Source organism: Cuculus canorus, chromosome 2 (genome assembly GCF_017976375.1).
Source record: "Cuculus canorus isolate bCucCan1 chromosome 2, bCucCan1.pri, whole genome shotgun sequence".
Classification (NCBI taxonomy): Eukaryota; Metazoa; Chordata; class Aves; order Cuculiformes; family Cuculidae; genus Cuculus; species Cuculus canorus.
In genome coordinates this window covers 143,550,310-143,575,246 of record NC_071402.1, presented here as the reverse complement: position 1 = coordinate 143,575,246, position 24,937 = coordinate 143,550,310, and the positions used below count along the sequence as shown (strand labels likewise).

At 42.1% G+C, this 24,937-nt stretch overlaps 1 protein-coding gene across 2 annotated transcripts in view; it reads left to right on the top strand.

The window, feature by feature from the left end:
• ODAD2 (outer dynein arm docking complex subunit 2) overlaps nucleotides 1-8,530 on the top strand; it is a 103,635-nt gene extending 95,105 nt beyond the window's left edge. For both annotated transcript variants that reach the window (XM_054060614.1, XM_054060613.1), the window contains one exon: nucleotides 6,233-8,530. In XM_054060614.1, the coding sequence (XP_053916589.1) occupies nucleotides 6,233-6,346 (114 nt within the window). In that variant the 3' untranslated portion in view covers nucleotides 6,347-8,530. The remainder of the gene's footprint in view (nucleotides 1-6,232) is intronic.
• Nucleotides 8,531-24,937: the final 16,407 nt, after the last annotated feature.

Genomic DNA, 24,937 nt, shown 5'->3' with positions numbered 1-24,937 from the left:
ATACTGTAAAACTTAAACAAGCATCTTCTTCTTATGGGGCTGTGCATGGCACATGTTGTCTTGCGTTTCACTCAGCTAAAAAAGAAAATCATTAAATTGGCCTGAATTTTAGTTTAGAAATAGTGACTTAGCTTAACCTTCATTATGCTTTTATTATGACGTGTGTTTTATTATTTATAATCCGATTTTATGAGAAGTATTTTCATAGTAATATGTGTAACATAACACTCAAAGTAGGTGCTTTAATATTTTCCAGTGTGGAATATGGTGTTGAAAGTTAGCAAAATGCTGGCTGAATCTAGACTGATACTTTCTTGGATAAGTTTCTACCATATGCTTTTATTTAAAGTATTTTTTTCTTTTAGGTTAGATTTATAAAAAGCATGTGAGAAATGTCTTTTTTGGAAAAGAATTGTTATACAATTAGAAAATCACAGTGCTAGAAATTTAGCATCCTTTAGGAAATGTTGCATGTAAAAGAAGTCAGATACTAAATCTAAATTTTTTAAAAAAATGGCAAGTCCTGCCACCAACTGGAAATGCTGTGTCAATCTACGAGATGTCATCACCAGCACAGCGGATAGAAGCCGCAGTTGTACTGAAGTAAATGTCTTTAGTTCCAAGAATGTTAAGCTCTATGTGAACTCTGACTAGCTTCCCAGTATAGATATGAATCTATTTGAAGGAGTTTGTCCATATTTCCTTCTGAGTAGAAAAAAATCAAACAAAATATCTTTTTAAGTGCAAACAATAGAAAGAAGCCACAAAAAGGGCATTAAATATTATTTTATAGTTATTCTTTATGCATTGTTTGCATTCATGTTTGCAGGACGCCAGAGTATTGAATAGGCTGTTCTTTTATCTGTTTTATATGAACAAGGCAACCTCTTTCCAGCACTATTATTCTACACTTTCCACTGTTTTGGAAAACTTGTTGTACAAATATCGCATGACTAATCCTTTATTTAAAAATTAAGATATGAAAAACTGTATTTTCTAAATCACTGCTTCCTATGTTTCCTGCTTCCCACCTATGAGCCTGGAAGCTGCAATGACTGTGACCAAAGGAAACTGAGTACTTAAAAGTTATTGTACCCATATATGGAGCATCACTAATATCTTGGATTCTGTCAGATTCAGGATTTATTTTTGCAAAACTTGTCTTTGCTTTTTCTGCTTTAAAATCATAGAATTGTAGAATGGTTTGGGTTGGAAGGGGCCTTAAAGATCATCCAGTTCCAACTCCCCTGCCATTGGCAGGACACATCCCACTAGACCAGGCTGCTCAAGGCCCCATCCAACCTGGCCTAGAACACCTCAAGGGATGGGGCAGCCACAACGTCCCTGGGCAACCTGTGCCAGTGCCTCACCACCCTCATAATGAAGAATTTCTTCCTAATGTCTAATCTAAATCTTCCCCCTTCCAACTTAAAGCCATTCCTCCCTGTCCTATCACTACATGGCCTTGTAAAAAGTCCCTTCACAGCTTTCTTGTAGCCCCTCTAATGCTGTACCTGGGCAGCACATTTTTTTGCCTTGGCCTTAGCAAGCTTTTCAACACTGTTTCCAAAGCATCCTTCTGTCCAAGTTAGGCTGTATGATACTCTAGATGTGTGAACCACTAAATGGATTAAATATGTTTGGATGATCCAGCTCAGAGGGTAGTAGTTAATAGTTTGTACTCTACCTGGGAACTGGTGACAGGGATAGTGCCAAAGGGCTATCCCTGTTGGGACCTGTCCCATTTAACATGTTTGTCAGTGACCTAGGGAAGGCAATGGACTGTGTACTTATAAAGTTTGAAGTGATACCGAATCACAAGTTTGGGCAGGAGGCACAGTTTTGTTACAGTCAAGGTAAGGACTGCCGTTCAGAGATGCCTAGACAGAGTGGGAGACAGCCAACAGGAACATTATGAAATTCAGCAAGGATGAAATGCAAAGTCTTGCACCTGAGAAGGACTTTGCTTGCACTTGCAGTGATACAGGCTAGGGACTGAATGGCTGAGGAGCAGTTTTCCTGGAAAGGGCATAGAGATTTTGGTAGGGAGCAAGCAGAACATGAGCCAGCAGTGTGTTCTGACAGGAAAGAAGACACAATACTGGGCTGCATGGGCAGAAGCACAGCAAGGAGATGGAGGGAAGTGATTGGTCCCCTTAGTACTTATTAGACCACATCCAGAACACTGCACCCAACTTCAGCCCTCCAATATGGGAAAGATAAGGATTAGTGGAGGACCACCAGGATGGTTAAGCACTTGCTCTATGAGAAGAAAATAAGGAAACTGGGCTGTTTTAGCCTGGAGAAGAGAGCGCTTCAAGCAAGCTTAATAGCAGCTTTCTATCACCTACAAGGAGGTCAGTCATAAAAAACATGGAGCTAGGCTTTCCACAGTGATGCACAGCAAGAGGATGAGAGACAACAGGCACAAACTGAAATGAGTCTCTGAGTGTAGGGAAAACCTTTCTCTCTGTAAGGACAGTCAAACACTACAATAGGTTCCCCAAAGAGGCTGTGCCACCTCCATAGCTGGAGGTTTTCAAGATCAGGCTGGATAAAACTCCGAGCAACCTGATCTACCTTGTAGCTGACTCCGCTTTGAGTATGACATTGGACTAGAGACCTCCTAAGATCGCTTCCATTCTGAATTACTCTGTGATTGTGCAGTCCTAATATAGTATCACAATTCTGTGCTATTTTAAAGCTGGGATAGCAGTAGCAAAATCTTCTTAATTGTTCTGAATATTTAAATGATTTGGCTGTGGATTGCTTTTGCTTTTGGAACCCAGAAATGCTACATATGCTCTGTACGTTCTCCAAACAGCTTGTATTTGTGCTTATTTGCTGGTATGACATGCTAACTGTGCAAAAAATTTTGGACTGTCGCCTTAGAATATAGATACCTGCCAACAGAAAATGAAGGCTACATAGTGCTGCAAATGCTTTCTCTGTCTGTGGAAAGTGCCTCTTATGTGCCAGAAAGAAGCATTTATACCACATGCTTTTTTACTGCTTCTCACATCTGCTAACATTTACATGTGTCAGAAAACAATACCTGAACAGTAAAAAGGGAAGGGAGACAAGAAGTTCAAGGGCATTGAACCAAGAAAAAGAACATGTTATATTGCACTGGTGCACTGGAATAAAAAAAAGTTCTTGGATTTGTCAAATCTATCTGATATGTGGTTATGGTCTATGAACATGTTTCCATAGCTGAACTGGATGACCCAAATTGCCAGTAATTGAACTGAACCCATGAAAAGGTCAAGGAGTGACAGTCAGAGAGTGGAAGAATTACAACTTTCCTGGTACATACAGAAAGAATAAAATTTTATTTCCTTTAAGACAAGATTTATATAAAAATCTTCAAAGTTAGATTCCTAAATATGGATTTATCCACTTATATTGAAATATTTTGCGTTTTCAATAATCTTCTCCTCAGCTGCCACTTCGTTAGCACAAAAGGAGTAGGTTGACTGACAAATGCTGCTGTATATCCTCATTCCACAGAGGCAGCTACTGTATTAGGCTGTGTTTCCAAGAATAATTCTTTGAAGTCGTATTGTGAAAATCCTGAGACACAGTGTAGTACAGGATTTTGTATGACGTGGCAGTTCGTATGGATGTTACCACTGGCAAGTGATTTAGAACAATGAATCAGAGAGGAACTGATCCTTGATCTCCTGAACTCAGAAAGAAAAAAGTCAGTATTTGCTACCTGTATAAAAATTGCTGTTTGCATTGGTTGCATTTGTACTACTAATTCTTTAGACATCTATTTGGGTACTTTTTAACCAGTCTTGTGTAGTAAGTAGGCTGTGTTTTGATACCAAATGCCGATTTTCCAAATTACTTCTGCAACAAAGGGCACAGTTCTCCCTTCCCTCCCCCTCCCACCTCCCCCCTTGTTATGGCTTTAATATTGAGCTCTGCATGGGAAGTGACATAAAAATATCTATTTTCCTTATTTTTCTGAGCCTAAGAAGAAGTGCTGGTTAAAAGAAATAAATAACCTTGGATCAAGTCCTAGTGTAGTCATAATAAAAGCAAAGGTCTAGTTTTGCTTTTTGCTCTACTTCTATTAGATACTGTATCTCCAAAACATGTTTTGTGATGAACTTCTGCTCTTACAAACTGATAACAAGTCTCATGCTGAAATTATTATGAAAGCTTGAGTTCCACACACACACTGAAAAAGCCTTTCACTGGGTCTGTGAAGATGCAGAGAATAATCATATAAGGCATATAGTGTCCTTGCCTCCAGATTTGAAAACTATGGCTTTACGAAAATCACCATATGAATGGCATGTGCACACATATTTTTGGTTTTGAGTCAGGGATATGAACTATCTATACCAGTTTTCCTCTGTAAATTGTACAAAAAAGTTGTGAGGCGCCCAAAGAAACACTTTAAGCTGAGGAGAAATCAGCTGGTGGAAAAATTCCATCCAGCAATACTTCTTAAGGAAAAAAAAAGAAGTTAAGCATCTGATAAGGATTGCACTGTGATCTTTGTGCTTTGTAGAGTGGCTTTATACTACACAGAGATGTGCTGCTTCGTCTTCCTGCCAGTTGAAGTCAGTGGTGAGACTTCCACTGACTTCTCTGGTTGCTGCCCCTGGCCCAATATTTGCATGCAAATAGCATGTAAGGATATAAAGTATAACACTATAAAGCTTTCTCATATCATTTATGCTCCTGTCATTTTAACTGTCTCATATCTCTCTAGGAGTGTTCAGACTTCAAGAATTCTTGTCTAGCTATTGATACAGAGATATCTGATTACGTTAATGGAAATGATAACAAGAATTACTATAAAAAATTATTATTAATGCTTAATTTATATAATACTCTTGTTGACATCATTCAGGCTCATCACAGACACCCTTACAAGTTACATGTAGAGGTCAAAGGGTGAAAGGTGACTGGCAAGATGCTTGTTTTGTACATTTGGCTAACACAAATACTTCCTCAAGTATAAAACGCTTTGATCTTTATAAGCAAATGCCATATGTGTGCAGCTGTGGCCCATGCCTCACTATTGCAGGAAGGTTAGAAAAAGGTAGCATACGAATTTGGTGTCTGCGTTCAATTTATGCTTTTATATTTAGCAGTTCATAATTTTATGTAGTATTTTAGCTGTATGAAAAATATGCACCAGAGTTGAGTGATAACAGATTTCTCTGTGGTTTGACTCGACATTGTTTGGGTGAACGCAGAATCCTAAGTACCGTAGACTGAAAATACAGGTTTTAATGAGAGCTGTCTGAGCTTCAAAATACCTGAATGCACACTAAGCTTGGCAGATTTTCAGAAATCTGAGGACTGCATGAAACTGACTTAAGCTAAGCAAGAGTCTTCTGTTTTCCAGCATATATTGCATTTGCAGTTGCATCACTGACTTGCAACACACTGAGGAAGTGAGATCCAAATCCGTTATTAATGTTTTACCAATATATAAAAATGTTTTATCATGAAAGCCTGGCTTATGCCACCCTTGTGTTGAATAATACCTTCCTCCAAGGGCGTTTCCACTGAAAAAAACTGGATGACTTCCAGCGTAAAGGATCTACTACACATGACTGAAAAGCTGAATTGGCTCCAAAAGTTTGGCGCCCTTTTTAAGCTTTTGTTTCTTACTTTTACATGCAAATGTTTAAGACTGATATGCCCAGATCTGTATCCCTCAAAGAATTTAATGTGAGTGGTTTTCTGTGACAATAAAGAAACCTGCTGCAGTCAGTGGGACACGAGGGTCCGACCACACAGTTTCACAATCAAGGCCAAAACAAAAAAAAGTATGCCTTGTTTATTAAAAATCTTGAGTGTGTACAAATATACTGGTGTATCTCGGGGCGAAGCACAATTCCAATTAAAGCGTATGCAATTTTGACTTACAAGAAAAAAGCCCATTAGAACCGATAGACAGGCATGATACAATAAACAGAAGATCAGATATGAAATTATCAAATTACAGGTACAAATATGATAAATTATAAAGTGTTGTGCTCTATGTGTATGTTAATAAATTCAGGTTTACAAAAGTATATATATGTACACACATATATAGAATACAGTGCTGTTAATATATTTTTAATATTTTATTTGCTATGTATGTGAGTAAATACATGCAATTACATGCAATTATTCTAGATAGAATTTGAATATTATTTAAATAATTGCATACTTTTTTAGTTTTTCTTATACTCTTTCTCTTTTGCATTTTTACTAGCTCCTACTGGCTATGGTAGGCTCTACAGATGAAACTCTGCAGGAGGCAGCAGCTGGTTGCATAGCAAACATTCGGAGATTGGCTCTAGCGATAGAAAAAGCTAAGTACGGCTGATGCTTTAGCAGCTTTTACCAACACACTTGTTTTGCAATGGCACTGCATTTAAGTACATTATTACTCCTTCTAGCATCTGCATTTCATACCAGAGCTCATTATATGAGGGTAACTTAATAACAGAAATAAATCTGTGGAAAATTGTTTGGTTTTACATTACTGCTTCGTCGCATCCAGTTTTTGTGAAACACTCACATCTAGTTTTGTCTGTCCTTTAGCATCACATCTTCCAAAAGGCTATTGGTTAAGATGTCAAAGCCTTTTTCTAGAATTAATACACTTGCATTTGAAATTCATTGTAGATACAAATGAGTTTGCATATCTGTGACATTACAATAAGTTTTCCTTCACTGTGTGTGGTAGTGCAGTGATTTATGAATGTCTTGAACAATTCCCTTCATGCTAAACTTGTCCAATCATACTGTCATTATGTTTTTGCCTGTTTGATCACTTGCAATTCACAGGAGAAGACAAAAATAGAGATACATCAATCTCACATCTGGTGTTATATAAGGACTGCAAACAGCTGTAGCAGTAGACATCTCACTCTAAATTTCCTGTTTCTACCAACATCAAACAAAATAGTGCTTAATTTTATAAGTAGCTGGTGAAATGTGTTTTAATTGTCATGTGTGTAACTCAAGTTTAGTTTTACCATCTGTAAATGAAAAGTGGAGAATTACATTTACATACACACATTATCTTATTTTGTTTTTCTGTTTTTAAATTGAAGGCAACATTGTATTGATGTAGTTACTTCATTTTTCTGGATAAAATTATATTCAGAATTAGAGTTGCTTTCAGTAATCGGATAAACAATGACCGATAAGACAAGAGGAAATGGCCTCAAGTTGCATAGGTGAGGTTCAGATTACACATCAGGAAAAATTTCTTCACCAAAAGGGTTATCGGGCACTGGCAGAGACTGCCCAAGGAAGTGATTGAGTCGCTATCCCTGCAGGTATTTAAAAGATGTGTAGATGAAGGCTCAGGGATGTGGTTTAGTACTGGACAGGTATGGCAGGACTCGATGATCTCTAAGGTCTTTTCCAACCAAGTGATTCTATGATTCTATGATGTTATAGATTGCAGACCCACTGTATAAAACTAAAGCATTTCCTTGAGAGCAGTAATGTCTTAATTACAAGCACAGACTGCTGACAAAATTGAAAAAAAACCCAAATGTTTAAATAACTTGTGTTTGTCAAGTATTCACTTCTGAATTATTTTTTTACTTAGTAATTAATAATTTTCTTGGTTTGGAAGCAGTTTGCAAGTTAATTGTTTTTCTTCTAGCTAGCATGGCTACTCAAAGCAACTAATTTTACTGCTAACAGAAGCTTCTAATACAATCCAACTTTTTATTTGTGTTTTCTCTGGAGAACCTCCAGAGAAGGTTCATTTAAAATTTCAATTTAGAATAAAGCAGTTCTAAAAAAGGAAGATTGCATTTAGCCCTTAGGGAAGGTGTGGAGAGTATTTTAAAGGAAACAAGCTGCGCACAGGTGCTGACAGTGAGGAGGTCAAAATATTAATCCAGGTAGTATTTTTTGATCAATGTAAAAACCAACATGGTCGTAAGGTTGTCACAAGTTCCATCAGCAACCAGTGACGAAGTAAATACTATCTTAGGTATTTTCCAGCCATAGACCTAGTATGTTTTTGTGAATAAATATATACTTATACACATGTCACAGTTGTTATAGTATGATGTGCTTCATAGCTATACTCAAAATTACTTCTGAAATAAATGCTAATTGCCAAATTCATTTGGAAGAGGAGAGACTTGATTTTATTTTTGTCTTTTCTGTGAGAGAAGCTATGGATACAAGTAGTTTATCACAGTTTTACTTACCTAAAACGCTATTGAGGGGAAATTAAGGGAAAAAAACTCCCTGACAATAACTGTTGTCCTTAACATGAGCTCCCAAGGCGTTGACTATTCAGTATGGATTTCAAATGGAATAAGTTCTGAAGTGAACTTAACTTCATGATACAGGTGTCAGGACAATAAATATCATGTTCCTGACAATGAAATGGCCTCACCTTGCCACTCTCACTCACGCTGGTACCCCTTATGCCTCTGGGTGGTTGATCTGAAGTCTTTACATTGAGAGCTCGGACTTCAGTTGATTTATTTGTGCTATTTTCTTTATCATGCCTGCAGTTTTTAAGTTCTGTACAAAAAGAAATGCTGAAATTGATACAAATCGCCGTACAGGCGAAGGATAACTATTAAAGAAAAAATAAAAATCTGTTTTGGCCAAAACTGGTGAATTCCGTGTAATTAATACAAAGACATTTAGTTGCTGGAAAACGAATAAATGAATGTGATCCCTGGCCTCTCCAAGCAGTGGAGTACAGTACAGCATGTACATTTGAAAAGCTTCCACTTTCTCCACAGAGCTGTGTTGAGTTTCACAGCACTGCAGCCCTCTGAAAGGCTTCCTCACAAAGCTGGGTCCCACTCGCTGCTCACACACTCCTCCTGGCAGTGCCCACCAGCCTATTCAAGCCCTGGCACTGACTTGAGCAGCCGCAGCTGCCCAGGTCTGGCATTCCCACTGCTTATAATCGGGCACCAGCCAGCTCCCACTCCCCGGCTCCTATGACTGGAAGAGAAATGCCTTCACTCCTTTCTCTTCCACTGGCTGGTACTTCTCAACATAAGCCTGTAGCCCCTTAGGAAACACAGTTATACGGAGCACTGGAGCTCAATATTATAACATATTCTGTGCAGAGCAATTTGATGTACAAACTCAATACAGAGTCTTATTCTAGTTGCAAAAATAAAGTGACTTAAAAAGGAGGATCAGCCTCTCTCCTGTTCACTTGCCATCGCCCGGCCAGTCTGCTCCCTCCTTGTTTTCTCAATGCAATTCTCTGTTTTCACAGTCTTGCAATAGGGGTTTCTTTTCAGTTTATTTACATTGATGTTGCTGTCAGCAGAGAGTGTCTGTCACTTTTCACAATTTTGGGAGCCAGCTTCCATCTCTGCATGGAGCTCCGTGCTCCAACTTAACAACCGTAAATCTGGGCTTGATCTTCACTGGCTGCTCATTTTCAGCTTTGTTTCTTTTTCATTAAAATTGTCAGAAAACCTAGAGGCCAAGTAAGAAACGTTGTCACAAGGAACTGTTGTTTTGAATATGGAAATACTATAGTTGATGAGAAAAAAAGCAGGAGACGAATCTTTCACCTTCATGCAATTATTTCTGGAACCTTAAAGGCCCACCACATCTTTCAGTCAGCGCATCTGTCAGCAGCAAGATAGCTTTTCTTCTACCACTCCATGACTTTATGATTTATTGCTTGGTGACAGATAGCCATTATCAATAATTTAATTGTCCCAGGATGTTCAAACTACACATTTGAATCTGGGATTTATGTTCATTTCCTCTTAATGTTCATGCTAATGACAAGTGCATGTGTTCTAACACACAATATTGTCTCCAAGTTGTAAGGGAAATATAAACTTCACAGCCTGGGTGCAACGGATCTGCGATATATTAGGGGCTTTGTTATTTTGCTCCGTCACCAAAACTTTTCTTTGGTGAGTAAATGAGCTTGAGATTCACAGGGCTGCCTTGAGAATTGGCTCACTAATTTGCTTTAGGCTAACTGATCACTTTGTGTGAAAGCAAGATACCTCTTTCATTCCATGTCTCTTAAAATGAATTGAATGAGCTGCTGATGCCGGAGGTCAGATGTGAACCGTCCCAGGAGGCTGAACTAGATAATATGTTAAAGAATTTCATCTCATAATAAATTAAATAGTTGTTCCTTGCACATTTCCACCAAAAATAATCTTTGTTTTACACATGACAGCAGGATGACTGCGATGGAAACGTGTAACGTGTCTCTTCAGCAGCAGTATTCAAGTTTCCATGCGGGCTGTTTGCAGAGTTTATTTCCCGAGTCAGAAGCTAACGTCTCCCCCACTGTAAATTGTGGTTTGTCTCTTCTTTAGTCACTTAAGCTTTGCCACAAACTGCTCAGGACCCAGAACAACAGAAGGAAGCAATGTCACATCTTGGCCGCTTCTCAATTCAGACAACCTAATCATCTGCTGCTCAGTGATCTGGCACATGCCAGGACCAGCATGTCTGCAGCCGTAGCCATTGCACCGTTTCTGAAGGAAATGTTACCAATTATTGTTCCCTCCTCTGCTCAAACAAAGACATTCCTCAATTTTCAATATTTTCCTGCTTTACCTATTGAAGCCAGCCAAAAGTCATCCATTTTTATGTTTTTTTCCTTGAGTGCAATTTTACATATGTGCTTTTCATCTTATTGCCTAGTTATCAGTTAACTAATAATCATGACTTGCTGGGAAGGATTTCCATGAACAGCATTGCCATGGCTTGTGTTTATCCTCTCGACTTGTTTATGTGCTATCTGCCAGATACCTTTCAGCTGGCAAGTTCCTCCCTTTTTTCCAGTTGTTGTCATTGGCAAGTTATGCGTTTTATCCTAGTCTACATGGAGCACAGTACCATTCAGCTGCTTGATCTTTCTTCTACAACAACTGTAATCAATTCTACTTCGAGCGCAAATGTTTTCTTTCTGAAAGGTTCAAAAGCTCACATAAGGAAGTTTTGACTTTGGCTACCAATACCAAATTATGTGATGTGGCCTAATCCTATCACCTTTGCATTTCTCCAGTGGCACAAAATCATATTTGCGAATTTAACAGATTTTCTTCCATCATTTGGAAATCCTGACATGGTGACAAGATAGTAGCTGGCCAGGCAGAACCTTTGCTTGTCATTTTGAGTGCGTATTGGAGAAGGGCCAGAAGAATGACATTATACTAATGCTGAACCATGGAACAATAGGTTGTAAAACAGCAGTTTTCAGTCAACTCACCATTGTGTCAGGATCCTGGAGTGCCTTCAAAGCTTCTCTTCATGAGGTGAGAATCTGCCTAGAAACTTTGGCAGGAGCAAATTGTTCATTACAGTCTTGGTGATAAGGTTTTGACCAGCCATGCTGTGACAGACCCCACTTCTTCAAGGGGTTTGGTGAATGCAGGACAGCAACACAGGGCACTGGTGATTCAGTGAGTGCTTCTGGCAGCAGAATTTTGCTCCAATGGCCTACTCTTGAACCGCATCTTCTAATACCCAGATAAAATAACTAGGGATTTGTGTACTGCTTCTGAAAAAAAAGGCCTTAGTAAAAATGGTAATTAAAAAGTTACAGATGCTGACAAAATTAAAAGCATATGATATGGAATTGAAATGATTTACTGCTGAAAAATGTTGATTGATTCAGTAGTAGTTAAATTTCCAAATAACTTGTCTTGAACAAGCAAATAGTTTTAAGCATCTGGCTACGTGTCTTCTTTTAAAAAAATGTGAACACAGATCACGTTGCTGGTTCCCTCTACCACAGGATGGTAAAGGCTGTGCTATAAAATTAAAGCAGTAAACCACTCGTCTTTTCAGTTGCCACATTCCCTTCTCCAATCGACAGCCTTTTGGGGCCTCCTTGGCTCTTCAGCAAAAAGCACCAAGTGCAGTTCTGTCGCAGTAATGAAAAAATAACAACAATGTCTGGGAAGCCATAGAATGATGCAATAACTGTGCTGCTCTGCTTCCTTTAATGTGATGAAGCTTGCATATTTGCCTGGCCCCAGTGTTTCACTCTTGCCAGTATTGTACTGTAAAGAGACTTGGCAGAACACGTTCAAAGGCTGTTCGTGGTTTTTCACTCAGCATTAAAACTTCCAGTGACGGAAGGGTGGGGGAACCCATATTGGGACAAACAGACACTCAAAAAGTAAAAAAAAAAAAAGAGTAGAAGGAGGCTGGTGGTAGATGATCAGCAGTTTAGTAAACCTTCATTGTGGGACTAGAATTGATTAGGGCCAAACTGAGATCCGCTGGTGGATGATGCTATGTATTAAACCAGTGGGTCTTTTCTGCCCACTTTCCATGGAGCAACCAAACAAAAGAAAAAATGGCACCTAATGTTCTGAGAGATCAGTGTTGCTTCAGTTTGATAACCAAAGTCACACCATCCTTGATAACTGTGCTTGGTCACAACGGGTGTGATACTGCAGTGGATTGCCACTTTTTGTGTTCTGTTTGCCCAGTATATGGAAAATTCCTGTCCTCATAGCTGTCAGTCTTGATCTGCAGACCTTCATTGAACCCACTTATGACTGACTTTCTTTTTTAATTACAATACTTGGAAAACAGAGTCCTGAGTCCTTACCCCTGTGTGAGGTTAGGAGAGGAAACATTCTCTTGGAGAGAAATATTCCATGTGCACTTGCAGATGAGGGGCAAAATATGTTCAGAAGCAGAAGTTATGGTCAGATTGATGTGTCCTTCCAGCCCATTCCACAACTGTCTGTGGTGGCGTGTCATGTAAAAGGGAAAATATTTAGGAAAAAGCGGACATCTGTGGGCCAGCCTTGGTATGCTTCCCAGAATGTAATGACTAGGTGCATGTTTTTCAGCACAGCAACTGATGAATATAGGTGACTGCCAAGCACTTGATCTCATGTGGCGTGAAGAGATACAAAACAAAGAAGAGTGATTTCCCTGAAGAAACTGAGGTCTAATTCTTTCCAAATTCAGTCTTAAAAAACCAACACCAAAACAACAAAATCAAGACAGAACTACTTCTAGTTCCCCCATGCTGCTTTGCAGATTCCTGCATATCTCTAAGACACTTCCATTGCATGGACATGCTCGTTTTCACCAGTCTTAAGACTCTACAAGTATCAGTGTAGACTTATTACTGTTGACATTTCTAAACCGACAGAGTTACTGAGATCTACGTTATGATTTTCGTTCTGCTTGCAATTACTGATATCTAATAACCACTTAATCTGTTCTGAACTTTGTAGGAATGTGTAACAGAAATCACTCTAACTTTTGCTAGAACTGAATTTGAATCATGTGTCTTCTCTCCTACACGACTGCCACATCCACAGTTACCATCCCAAAGAACTGAAATATATATCAGCTTTAAGAGGAGAATACTCTGTACTCTACCATGTACGTCCTTGCTCTTCGGGGTGTAAATGCAGGCTCAAGTGCCCCACAGCACCCTCAGACACTGCAAATCTCAGAGTCTCTGTCAGAGAAAGCCAACATGAGATAGGACCCTCATGCCCTGGAAACCACCGTTCCTCTAATGGACAATCATTACAACTAGGGCAAAAAAGTAGCTGTGATGCTGAGGCTTTAGAATGTGTTGGCCAAAACTCCAGAAGCAACTTTAGGGCTGTGACGCATCTCTTTACAACCTGAAGTAAGTGTCTATATTCCTGAAAGGGCTGAGATTGAGCACAGAGCTTCTTCATGGAGTTTGTCAGTGCCACAGGCCCACTGGAGATTTGTAAGCACCCTGCAGTGCTGGCCACGGACCTGCTAAGCAGTGTGGGCTCTGGGCTTCCACTGTGCATCTGGCAGGCTGTGCACTGAATGCAGGGAGGCATATATTTTCATAGCAAATCTAAGTGGCAGTTTAGAAAGGCTGACCCAGCCAAAGAAAACCCTGGAAAACCCTGCAGAATGAAACAATAAAACTGTCTAAGAATTTAATCCAATGTGAAAGTTAGTAATTGTCAAAAGTCCACCAGATTTACATTTCTAAAATGAAACAGGCCAACAAAGTAACAAGTTTTTTCTTCTGTAATCAACTAGTAGCAGTTGTACAAAGTCATAAGAATGTGGAAGGAGTTCAGTTACAAAAAGTGGCTGCCACCTGCAGGTATCCCTTCAAGGTTTTAGTAAGTTTTGCAGAAAGATATGTGAAATCTCACTTTGCTGGGGCAGGTAACATTTTGAGTTGGCCAGCAGCAAGTGTGATGTGAATAAACATGTCTTAAATAACTGCAAGTGAAATGATGGCAAAACAGCTGAGTGAGAGCCAAAGGGGGCTGTAGGCTGCTTCTGGAGAGCTCCTAGCGGCTGAGGATGTGCTGCAAACTCAGCCTGCTCTGATCAGGAACAGTTCCCTTGGGCAGCTCTAGGTGATATGTAATAGCTTAAAAAAATCCAAGGACTAATTGAAGGATATCATTCCTGCCCAAGGAATATGTTAGGGGAAGAATGTAGAAGTGACTCCTAGTGATTCTCACATCTGCCACTGATGTGCAGGTACTCCAGATGGTCCAGCCTTGGGCGCACTGGGGCAACGCAACTGCACTCACACACTCTGTTTCTCACCTTGCTCTTGTTGCAGGGTCCACATGGGTGCAGCTGCATCATCAGCTGCTGGGAGACACGTTGGTCACCATGTAGAAGGGACCAATGTGAAAAGAATGACTTATTAAGGAAGGACTTTGTTAAGAAGCAAAGAAAGATTAGTTTCTTAGCTTGATAAATGAAGATTTGGGGATGCTACATGGTGGGATGGCAACCAGATTGCCAGGTCCAAAGACAACCCTCTTTTAGGGAATCATTCCAGACAGTGAGGCATATGAAACAGTGCTTCTTCCACCCAGGATAAGGGCATGTGCCCTGTACACCATATACTACCTTCATGCTGCTCCCCTTTCCATAAAGCCTTAAAAGTATATGTCAATACAGATTACCCTCCTCACTCTGCTATGAGAAGGAACCTAAAAAAAACCCTTACAGAAATTTTTCTTGCAGTGGGGGATCCCGACATGATCAGGGAGTCCCGTGCCTTCCTCGTGTCACAGCATTCACTGAAGTTCATGGGCATGCAGCTTCAGGGGTATCCCTCCATCCTGTCCAGACCCTGCTACAGCGGGGCCTTGAGTTTGCCGGTCTTGACAAGCAGCTGAGCCATGGGGGAAGCAAGAGGAATTGCAGAATGAAAATGTGTGTTTAGCTCTATGGGCTGCCTTGCCTCCAGCTCAGATGATTTCCTTCTGTCTCAGTCTGATAACTGTGCAGTCTCCCAAAACCTTCTCAGATGGCTGCTGTCCTGCAGATCCCAACAGAAGCGGGGTAAAAGAAAGCTTACAGAAGGCTTGATATCTCTCCGAGCAGCCCCAGTCTCTGGAAGATTAGCAATGCAAACAAATGAAGGCTTCTTGGAACTAGCCAGGCACTTTTGGCAAATCTATGTGTTTGTGACTGCTACCTTCATTGGAGACGATTGACATGACTGAGTCCTTTCCAGGCATTTTCAGCATTTCTGTATTATCAGCCACCTGGTCCAGGGCTGCAGAGTCCATCCAAGGAAGGACTGAGGTATGAGGACTGCTTGAATTAGCTCCATGGGTAAGAACCTTAAAAAGCTGGATCTTTTGTGTAAAAAATTAAATGCCTTGGCCGGTTTCTAAATGTTCATTGCAAACTATATAGTGCTGCTGCCAGACAGAATTACCTTAGCTGGGACCTAATGGCTCAGTACGTGGAGAGTCTCCCACATAAACATAGACATGAATCAAAGTGCCTATTTTTTTGGAGGGCATGTTCCAAGCGGGCACAGACACCTCAGTCACAGCCTTTTACAGGACAGTGGCTTTGACAACATTGAAAAAGGTCTCACAGTTGAGTTCACTGAACTACAGGAGGCCCAGCAGCTATTGAGGGTGTCCTCCTCAAAGGTGCCTTAAATATACGCCAGCAGTATGTTAACTATGCATCTGTTCCTCCACAGATACCTGCATCCCTACCCATGGAGGCAGATATTATAGGCCCCTGAAGGAGAGTCAACAAATGTTGAGAAGGAAGTTGATTTTCAACTCTGATAGTTTGTAGACAGGTGGGTTTAGCCCTGTTATTGTCTGGAGACAGGTGAACAGAAAAACACTTTACTAGGATTTGGCTTTTCCTAAAATATGCTCTCGATCTGAGGTCCTAGGATTTTTGTGGCTTGCCAGGCAATTATTTTTACTCTCTGATTCACCCATCTGGAGCAAGACACTGATAGCTCAGCTGTCCTTGGGGAGAGTCTCAGCACAAGAAGTGGAGGTCTCTTCTCGATGTGTAACCATGGTTTGACCCATTCCACTGAAGACCTGTTGGGGTGACAGCTTTCTTATGAAGACCAAGTGCATGAGCCAACCACTTGGTTATATGTTGTGATCTGGAGTTTATCAGCTAGTGAACAGATCAGTCAAGGAGATCTGGGGTTCCACTGCTGTCCTGCGCAGTCCAAAGTTGTTCACTTTCTGTCTGGTTGGAGAACCTCGTTTATGTGTGAGGTGCCTAGCTCCTCATCAGGTAAAGCCTGCCAGTGGCAGCAGGGTACCCCTGGAGGTGTTGCATGGACAATCTCTTCACCACAGCCCCATGTTTCTTCCCTTATTGAACTGGAGAAGAGGAAACATAGGCAAGCAAGGCTTGCCCTGGTCTATTAAAACAGACTGCCTTGCTTCAACCTAGTGGAGAAGGTGAAGTCCAACAAGGCTTTGCTAACCTCCACTGCACCCTGAGAAGCACCCATGTTCAGACAATGCACAAAGCCTTGCTCTGCAGAGAGGACATAACCCCTGCTGATGCCACCGTGGCTCTGGTGCAGGTGGAGAGCCTCTCTCCAGGAGGGGCCAAGCCACTGTCCAGGGAGAGCATGCTTAGACTATGGCTCTGAAAAGCTGCAGGAGCGCTTCATGACAGTGGCATAAGTACCACTACAGGCACTGCCAGGACAGGGCAGGCACAGCACCAAGATCTGCCCTGACCCTGCACGGGCTGCCTGCTCCAGGCACATCCCACACTGGAGGGGCACACAGGAGCAGGCAGTGCCCCTGCTTTGTGCTTGCGCTTATTCCCAGTGTTTACCCTGGCAGCTGAAGCAGGTAACTTTATACTGTTTTGCTACTTTGTGGAAATGCTGTGAAGTGACAGGCACCTCAGTTTGTTGACAGCTTTGAAGGAAACAATTTAATTATGCAAACCTGAAACTGATTTTGTCCTAATGCCCTGGGGCACTTCCCCACTGAAGGCAGCTGCAGTCTTCCCCTGGTCATCCAAGGGCAGCTTCTGTCCCAATCCAGCAAACACTTACTGGATGGTTAATATTACACAAACAAAGAATGCTTGCAAAGCCAATGGGATAGCCAACAGGATAGCCGACATTTATGCGTACAATCGAATGTGCAATTTGGCTCTGAGCACTTTGTCATATTTTTGGCCTGTGTTTAAAAAAAAAAAAAAAAAAACAACGAAAAAAGATGAAAACCCACAAATCACATTTAAAGTAGCAGAATGATTTATTAAGAAAAAACACTGATGGGTTTTTGAAGTACTGAAAGGGTTGAAATAGTTTGAATAGAATAAAAAGTGACACAAATTTTTACCACAATGCAAAAGGAACTTGAACTATTCTAATAAGAGTTTGCTTTAATGTTCATGCATGTCTTCACATCCTGCTTTTGGCAATGGCCAGAAAAGAACTACCGAAATACTGTGAGAAAAGCTGTTCTCATGTTATTTCTGGCCCTGCTGTACTGCATGAAATCAGGCCATCTCATGAGAGAGACTGATTCAAGTTTTTCAGTCTATTTCTCAGACAAAAAAGTCTGAATATATATCTAAACTTCTGCTTTTAGTCATGGCTAGATCTCAAAGCAACAAGAAAAGTATCTTTGAGGTCACAAGTCAAATAGTCACCATATAGAGGAAAAGATAAGTTACATTCAAATGACTTGGAGAAAAAAAAAAACCAACCAAACCTGCGAAGCCAACATTCATTTGACGTGCTAAGGTGGACAGCTCTTCATTCTCAAAACAACCCTTAATGCCACTGGGCAATTTCTGAAGCTTATTCACAGGGTGGATGGGGGTTATAATTAAACCTAAAGTGTTTCAAGACACGAGCAAGTGTCATAGGAGTGGTACCGTGTATGTGTGTGGCTCCAATCTGTCTAAAAATCAGTTTTGATAAACACCTTCGGGATCCAAAGAAACGAGGGCTCTATGAACTATATAGTTTCTGGTGCCCTTGCCAACTCCAAATAAATGCACTGTGTGTGTAGCCAAGGTCTTGGAGAATTACTTCCTGAAAACTACTTTCGAACCAGAAGGAATTAATGAAGATGTGCCAGCTATTTCCTCCACTGGTTTGCATGCCTCAGCCGCACCAATAATAAATAGTAACGGTTTGTACATGAGTTACACAGCTACACCTCATGTTTTGTGCACTGTAGAATCCATCTAGTCTGTCCACAAGGAGGAAAACACAGAGTATGAGTTTGTTGCCTCTCCTTGGGTATTGACATTTGAGGCTGGCAATAACTATGAAAGCCAAACTGCCTTTCTGAGTCTTTGGCTTTCGCCTCTGCTAGAATAGCGTTTGTGTATTTTAAAACTATTTACAGAGCTTTAACTTCAGTTCTACTGAAAAGGAGATAATACAGCTATCAGCAGCAGTTAAACAAGTTAATATGATCTGCCCGACTTTTTAATCTGCTTGAATAAACATTTGTATTTATTATTATTGGAAAACTTCAAGAAATCTTGTAAGTCATTAGAGATTTATAAATTATCAATTATGTAAAAGCCAGAGCAACTAAGGAGATGTTTTTATATGACTAAAAGCAATAAGGAAAGAGATTTTCAAATTCAGACCAAAAGCATTAATCGCAAGTCATCTTTAGGAAATCCTTCCACAACCTTATGTTATCCTCAGACTTTCTCAGGCTTCCTCTATGGGAAACCAATCTGCTGCTGGGTGACTCCTGAGCAGAGCTGGAAAGAATGGGATCCCATGTCCCAGAGGGAGCTCTCTCTGGGCAGCTCCAGGTGCCTGATGCCGTACAACTTCTATAGAAACTAGCATTAACTTTGGGGTTTTCCTTCAAGACACAAAATCTCCTCAATTACATCCGTGTTGCTGAGGCAACATGCTCCAGCTTTGCCTGTCCTCTCCAGGACCTGACATCTACCGGGGGAGCTTCTAGACAGAAAATCATTGAAACTCTCACTCAACCGCACAAGGTTTTACACCATGCAAGCAGCCAAGAAGCTGAGGATATTTCAGAGGTTTTTATGCAATAACTGGATGGCCATCAAAATGAAGCATGTTATGACTGCTTCTCTTTTTTTATAACCCTAAAAGTCAGTCTGAATTTTGTATGCTCTCTGTCTTGTCTCCGGAAAACGCCTCAGATTTGGGGTTGAAAGTGAATACGCTCTGAGCTGACATGTTGGGAGCTGCTACCCTGTGCAGAGCTTTGTCAGTGCAAAGGAAAGAGGAAACGTTTCTGCTAGTATTATTAACATGTCAGTAGCACTGATAGATTCCAACTGAGATCAAGCTCTCTTCTATTAGTCGTGTGCCAAAAGCAGAGTAGGAAGCAGAGAAAGGGGAGGAAGTGTTATTATTCCCCTGTTACAGCTGCAGAAGAGAGGAATGGGGATTGTGAAACATTTGAGGTCACATAAAACTGCATGCAGCTCAAATGGTAAACAGAGTCAGCCCCTCACAGTTGCCCCCTCCATCCCCTCAGCCCATGTACACCTCTCCACCTTGCCACATTGGTTCATATTTTGTGGTATTTGGGGATGCTCAAGAGTTGAGGCTGGTAGAGCAAATCCCAGAAGACAGGTCCCAGGCAGATGGCCCAAGAAACACGGCGTCCCGGCATGTTACTGCGTCAACTTTAGTCACACATGTCCTCCCCTCTCCCTGTCCAGAAAAGGCAGACTTGAGCAAATATTCCTCATGGTTTGAAACATTCTGCAGATAGCTACTTAAAAGGATGGATTGACCCCTATATCTGTAATACTGAAGAATACTAGTGGTAAAAATACCTGGCTTTATGCTTTCCAGTGGCGCTAGAGGGAATAAATAATAGGGAATTCAATAACACAGCACGTCGTGTTTATTTTTGCACAGGTGGCTGAAGAAAAATTAGAATTATCATTATTATTTTTATCAACTGTCCAACATTTATCCTTAACTTTTCAAAGCAGTGGTTTCTGCAATGTGACCTGTAACTATTAAAGTTAAATCCAAATAAATCCACATTCACTTTGCAAATGTAGAGCAGACATCGGCCATCTGAGATACTACATTAAAGAGAACTGAATCATTCCCTGGCCAGTAAACACACCGAAGATGTGAATATCCTGAGACAATATTAAAAACAGATTTTAAAACTCAGTTAAAAGAAACATGGTTATGAAAAGAATAATATACATAACAGCAAAATTATCAATGTTGATTCTATTGATGCATTACCATATAATTGGGAAAATCAGGCTCTTTTGAGATGTTTCAACTCCTGTTTGTACAGAAAAAAGGATTCATGTACACATGTAAGGCTTGGATCTCTGGCTATGTATTCCTTGGGGTTAAGTGAAAATGAGCAACAGAGGAGCGATGGTGCAAATCAGAGCAACACACAGAGCTTGACTCAAACAGGAGCAGAGAACGGGAGAAACCAGGCAGCCTGTAGGAGCCATGAGTTCCCACCTGGATCCCAAGAGCACAAAATGGGGAACAGTTCACACACTAGAATGAAACTGAATAACCAAAAGGCCTGGTTGTGAGTCACTGGCTCTGTCCCAGGACAAACTGCACAGCTTCTTCTGTAGAACATGTTTCCCCCTAATTACACACCATTGTCATTCCCAGGAAAATCATCCAGGCCCCTCTCTGGAGCCCTTTTGCCCTTGTGGCTGGTCACATAGCCCCAACACAGTTAAGGGGCACTGGGAGTACATGGCTCCTGCAAACTCAACAGCCCTCCTCCTCCTCCCCACATCCGCTGCGTGCAGCAGCTGAAGTGCAGCAGAAGCCCTACGGAAGGTGCTTTGTTTTACATGGCCCAGGGGATGGAATTCTAAAAAATGCAATAAAAAATGGACATGGAACAGAGTGGCTAGAAAAAAATAAAGCCCCAGAACATCAGTCAGGGGCTTATTTTTCCAGCTTTTTGGAGAGGTTGACACGGAAGTAGAAAGAACTGGGATCTCATCCTTCTTTGAAGACTGTTACATTGTTGTTCATTAATTCTTAGGACAAAACACATCAAGAAAAGGAAGAACAGAACTGCATTCTCCAATTGCTTCCCAGATGAAGCAACAAATATAGATTGGGTTGGGGTTTCTTTGGGTCTGTGGTTTGTCTGGGGCTTTTGCTGCTACTAACCCCAGTGCTTGCTCCACAGTCTGAGGGTGTCACCAGGTTTGCCATCCCACAGAGCCCTCTACTTCTTAGCAGAAATAGGGGACAGCACTGCCTGCTGCAGCTTCCAAAGAGACTCCTAGTTTGCTAGCCTAGCTCCCTGTGTCTGGAGGGCCCCCCACACTTGACAGCCATGTGTAAGGCCAGATTCAAGGCACAGCCTCATGGTTAACCTCTCCATGTGCCGTGCTACAGCCCAGGCTCTGGGTTTCATTGCCAAGCTGAGCTAGTAGCCAGATGACAAAATATTATGCATCATAGTCCACTCTACCACCCACACCATGCCCTCAGTCTACTCTTTTCTACGCACAAACCATATGCAACCCCAGCTGTAGTTTTGTGGATGAGAAGAGCTAGCTAGACCTTTACACAACATGCTCTCCTGCATTTGTAGAGAATCTGGTGCAGTTCTCATTTTTGTTTTTCTCATCAAGCGATGTCTGTTCCACCTTTCTGCAGCATTCAGCAGCCTGCAGGCAGCAGACCAGGTCCCTTTATGAATGCCTTTCTTGGATGTAAATGATCCGAATTATGCTGACCACTATGCTGGAGTTACAGTCTATGATTTTGTCTCAGTCTACACTTGCTGGACCTGCAGGTGAAACCAAGATTTGGTTAATGGTCACATCTGCCAGGCTTCAAGACGTCCTCCTAACAGCCTCCCCACTCCACCTTCTGGTGTTGTTGCCCTCCTTGCTCCCCACAGTCTTTGGCCTTGTGGTTTGACGGTATTTCCTGTAGTAGTGCTACCAGCACCACCCGTCACAGCACCACCAGCCACCCTGCTTTGGAGGTGGTCACAGATGTTGGTGGTGTGTTTTCTTCCTGCATACGTTTCCATTTCAGCACACACTCAGACCAACTCCTCCAAACCAAATACCCATAAAGAAGAGAAATAAGCACACATTTTATCTTTCAGGTGCTCTTTCACTGCTGTTGAGAAACCTTCCAAAGCTCCTTTCTCCACAGCCGTTTGCATGCAAAAAGGCCTGTAATTAAGTGGCTACTTGAAAGCCTGTCTTTGCTTTCTAGTAGGCCCGACACAATTATCTCCTCTATTAGATGTCAGATGCACAGTATGATAACCCTGTTGCTTCCAAGGATGGAGCACTAAGTCCCTCTTGCTCTAAGCCAGGGGTTATTCTAGGCATTGGTCCTGTGAAATGTTCAGAGGGGAGAGTTCTTCCTCCTTCCTTAGGATCATACGTAACAATACTCCCTATTACAAGATTTAACTTCACTCCTACTTTATTTCACTCTAGTGCTTTGGGGGTTGCCAGGCTAAGCAGGAACATCCCTGCTAAGGCTGTGGCTCTGCCAGCTGTGCCTGCCCACAGAAGCAGAGCAAACCTCTTGAGGCATCATTTCAGAGAACATGGTTAAGCAGGTTCATCCTTGTCTATGTGTGCCTCAGGACTTTGCTTAGCACTGACCCAGCTACTGCCATGGGTGGCAACAGGTCTTTGCAGCTGCTCTCCCTGTGAGTGTAGTGGTTATTTTGTAGTAGAGATAACACTTCATTTTGCATAATCCTAAACAATTTCTCACCTACCCAGATTCTCAGGCCCTTCGACATACATGGCCGCAGTTATTTAGCCACCCAGCATGAGTGCAAAGTGTACCAGGGACGTGAGGAAATTCTTTGAATTTCAAACATATATGTTTACTGTGAAGGAATCTGCAGCTGGATGGGGGAGCTGTGAGAATGCAATGCCAAGGAAATGTTTGCTGAAAGCATTTAAAAAATAACCAGAGCACGAAGCATGAGACAAAAGCAACATTTTGCTGGGTGTTCAAATCAGAAATGAAGTCTGTATTTAGGAGCATAGATGGGACTCTACCAAACTGATTTTGGATGGCCGGGGAAGGAGGAGCAGGCTCCAGTCTGCCTCAGCAGTGCCAGCCAGGCTCTGCAGGCAGCTGCCCACCATGGGCAGCCAGGTTGGGGCTGCAGCCTCTCCACCAGCTGGAGTGGGGCTGGAACTGGGAAGCTCCATTGCTTGCAACCTCAGGAGCAAATTCTCCTCTCAGCCTGACAGTACAGTTGATTTTTTTCCTGCCTCCTCCAGTGAGACAGATTAGGCCCCAGAGCACCACTTTTAGGCTCGTTCTGCATGATATCCCTTGGAAGGGTGCCTTGCTGCCACTTTCTGGCATGCCAGCCTGGCCTGCTGGCTGTCTGAGGCTGGGCAAGCAGGCACAGCCTGAGAGAGGGATTTTGCAAGGACCAGCAAGAAGCTCTTTGCAGCTCCAGCCCAGCAGGTGCCCCATCTTTCCCTGCACCCCAAGCCCCTGACCCACTGCGGGATGAGTGGGAGCCTGGATGCTCCCATCAGCCGGTGCTGCATCATCCTCAGGAGAGCAGGCTGCAGGCTGCGGTATACAGCCAGCAGCTATTGACTTACTTACTTTTCTGTGCGTGGCTGGGTAAGTAACCTTAATTAAAAACATGAAGCCCACAGTTTGTATCACATTCACAATGTTAAACAAGCTCTGGAAATAGAAACCCTGTTTTCATTTAAGCTTTTCAACTGTGATCTAAGTAATAAAATATGGAGGGGGCGGGCATGTGTGAGATTTACATGTGATGATTTGGGAGTTCTCATTGCTTTAGAAGCTTGTAAGGTGCCGCAGTGCCAATTGCTCCTGCCGTTGCCTCACTGTGCTTGGCAGTGCCTGCCCCACACAGACTTTTGTTTTTTTCCAGAGCCGCTTTCCAAATGCTGATTTCTGCCCTCGGCTCTCGTTGTGATTTATTCTGGGTGTGGATGTGGGATCTGCCAGACCATCAGCAACTTGCTGCCCTGGATACCCAGGTCTGGTCAGCCAGGCAGCTGGGCACTGCGCACCCCTGCTGCTCCTGAGGATCATGGATGTGTCCTTGAGGAGAGGAACATACCCTGTCAATGCAAACAACAGTCCCGTAACCCCATAATCAAGCAACAGCATCACCAGAAGACAGAGAGGAGAATTACCTTTGCCTTCACAGTTTTTCCTGAGCCACCACGTAGGGGATGTACATCCATCCCATCACACCAGACAAGAGGGAGGGTTCTTCTGAGGGTACCTGCTCTGTACTGTGCCCGCGCATGGGCTGACCCTGCAGGGCCCACAGAAACCTGCCATGCTCCATCCCCTTTGGAGCTGGAGGCCAGAGCCTGCACCTGCCCAACCTGAAGGGATCAACGCTGCCATGCCAGAGGGACTAGGAGGGGAATGAGAAAACAGCAGGGCATATACTCATATGAGGCTGCGAAGGGTTGACATCACCTTCCTGTTTTGCTGAAGTGAGCAGGAGCCCTCAGGAGCTTGGTTTTGCTCAAACCCGTAGCTTTCTCAGTCTCATTTTGCTTGTAATATAATTCTAATAATAATTCCTCGATCACAAACAGTTCAGCAGGTCACGGCATTAATTACAGCTGCATGTTTTGCAGCAAGCCCCTAGTAAGCACATTAGCACAGACCAGGAGGTGTTTGTTTCACGGTGTCCCTCTATGTCCCCTTCCTCCTCTCCCCACC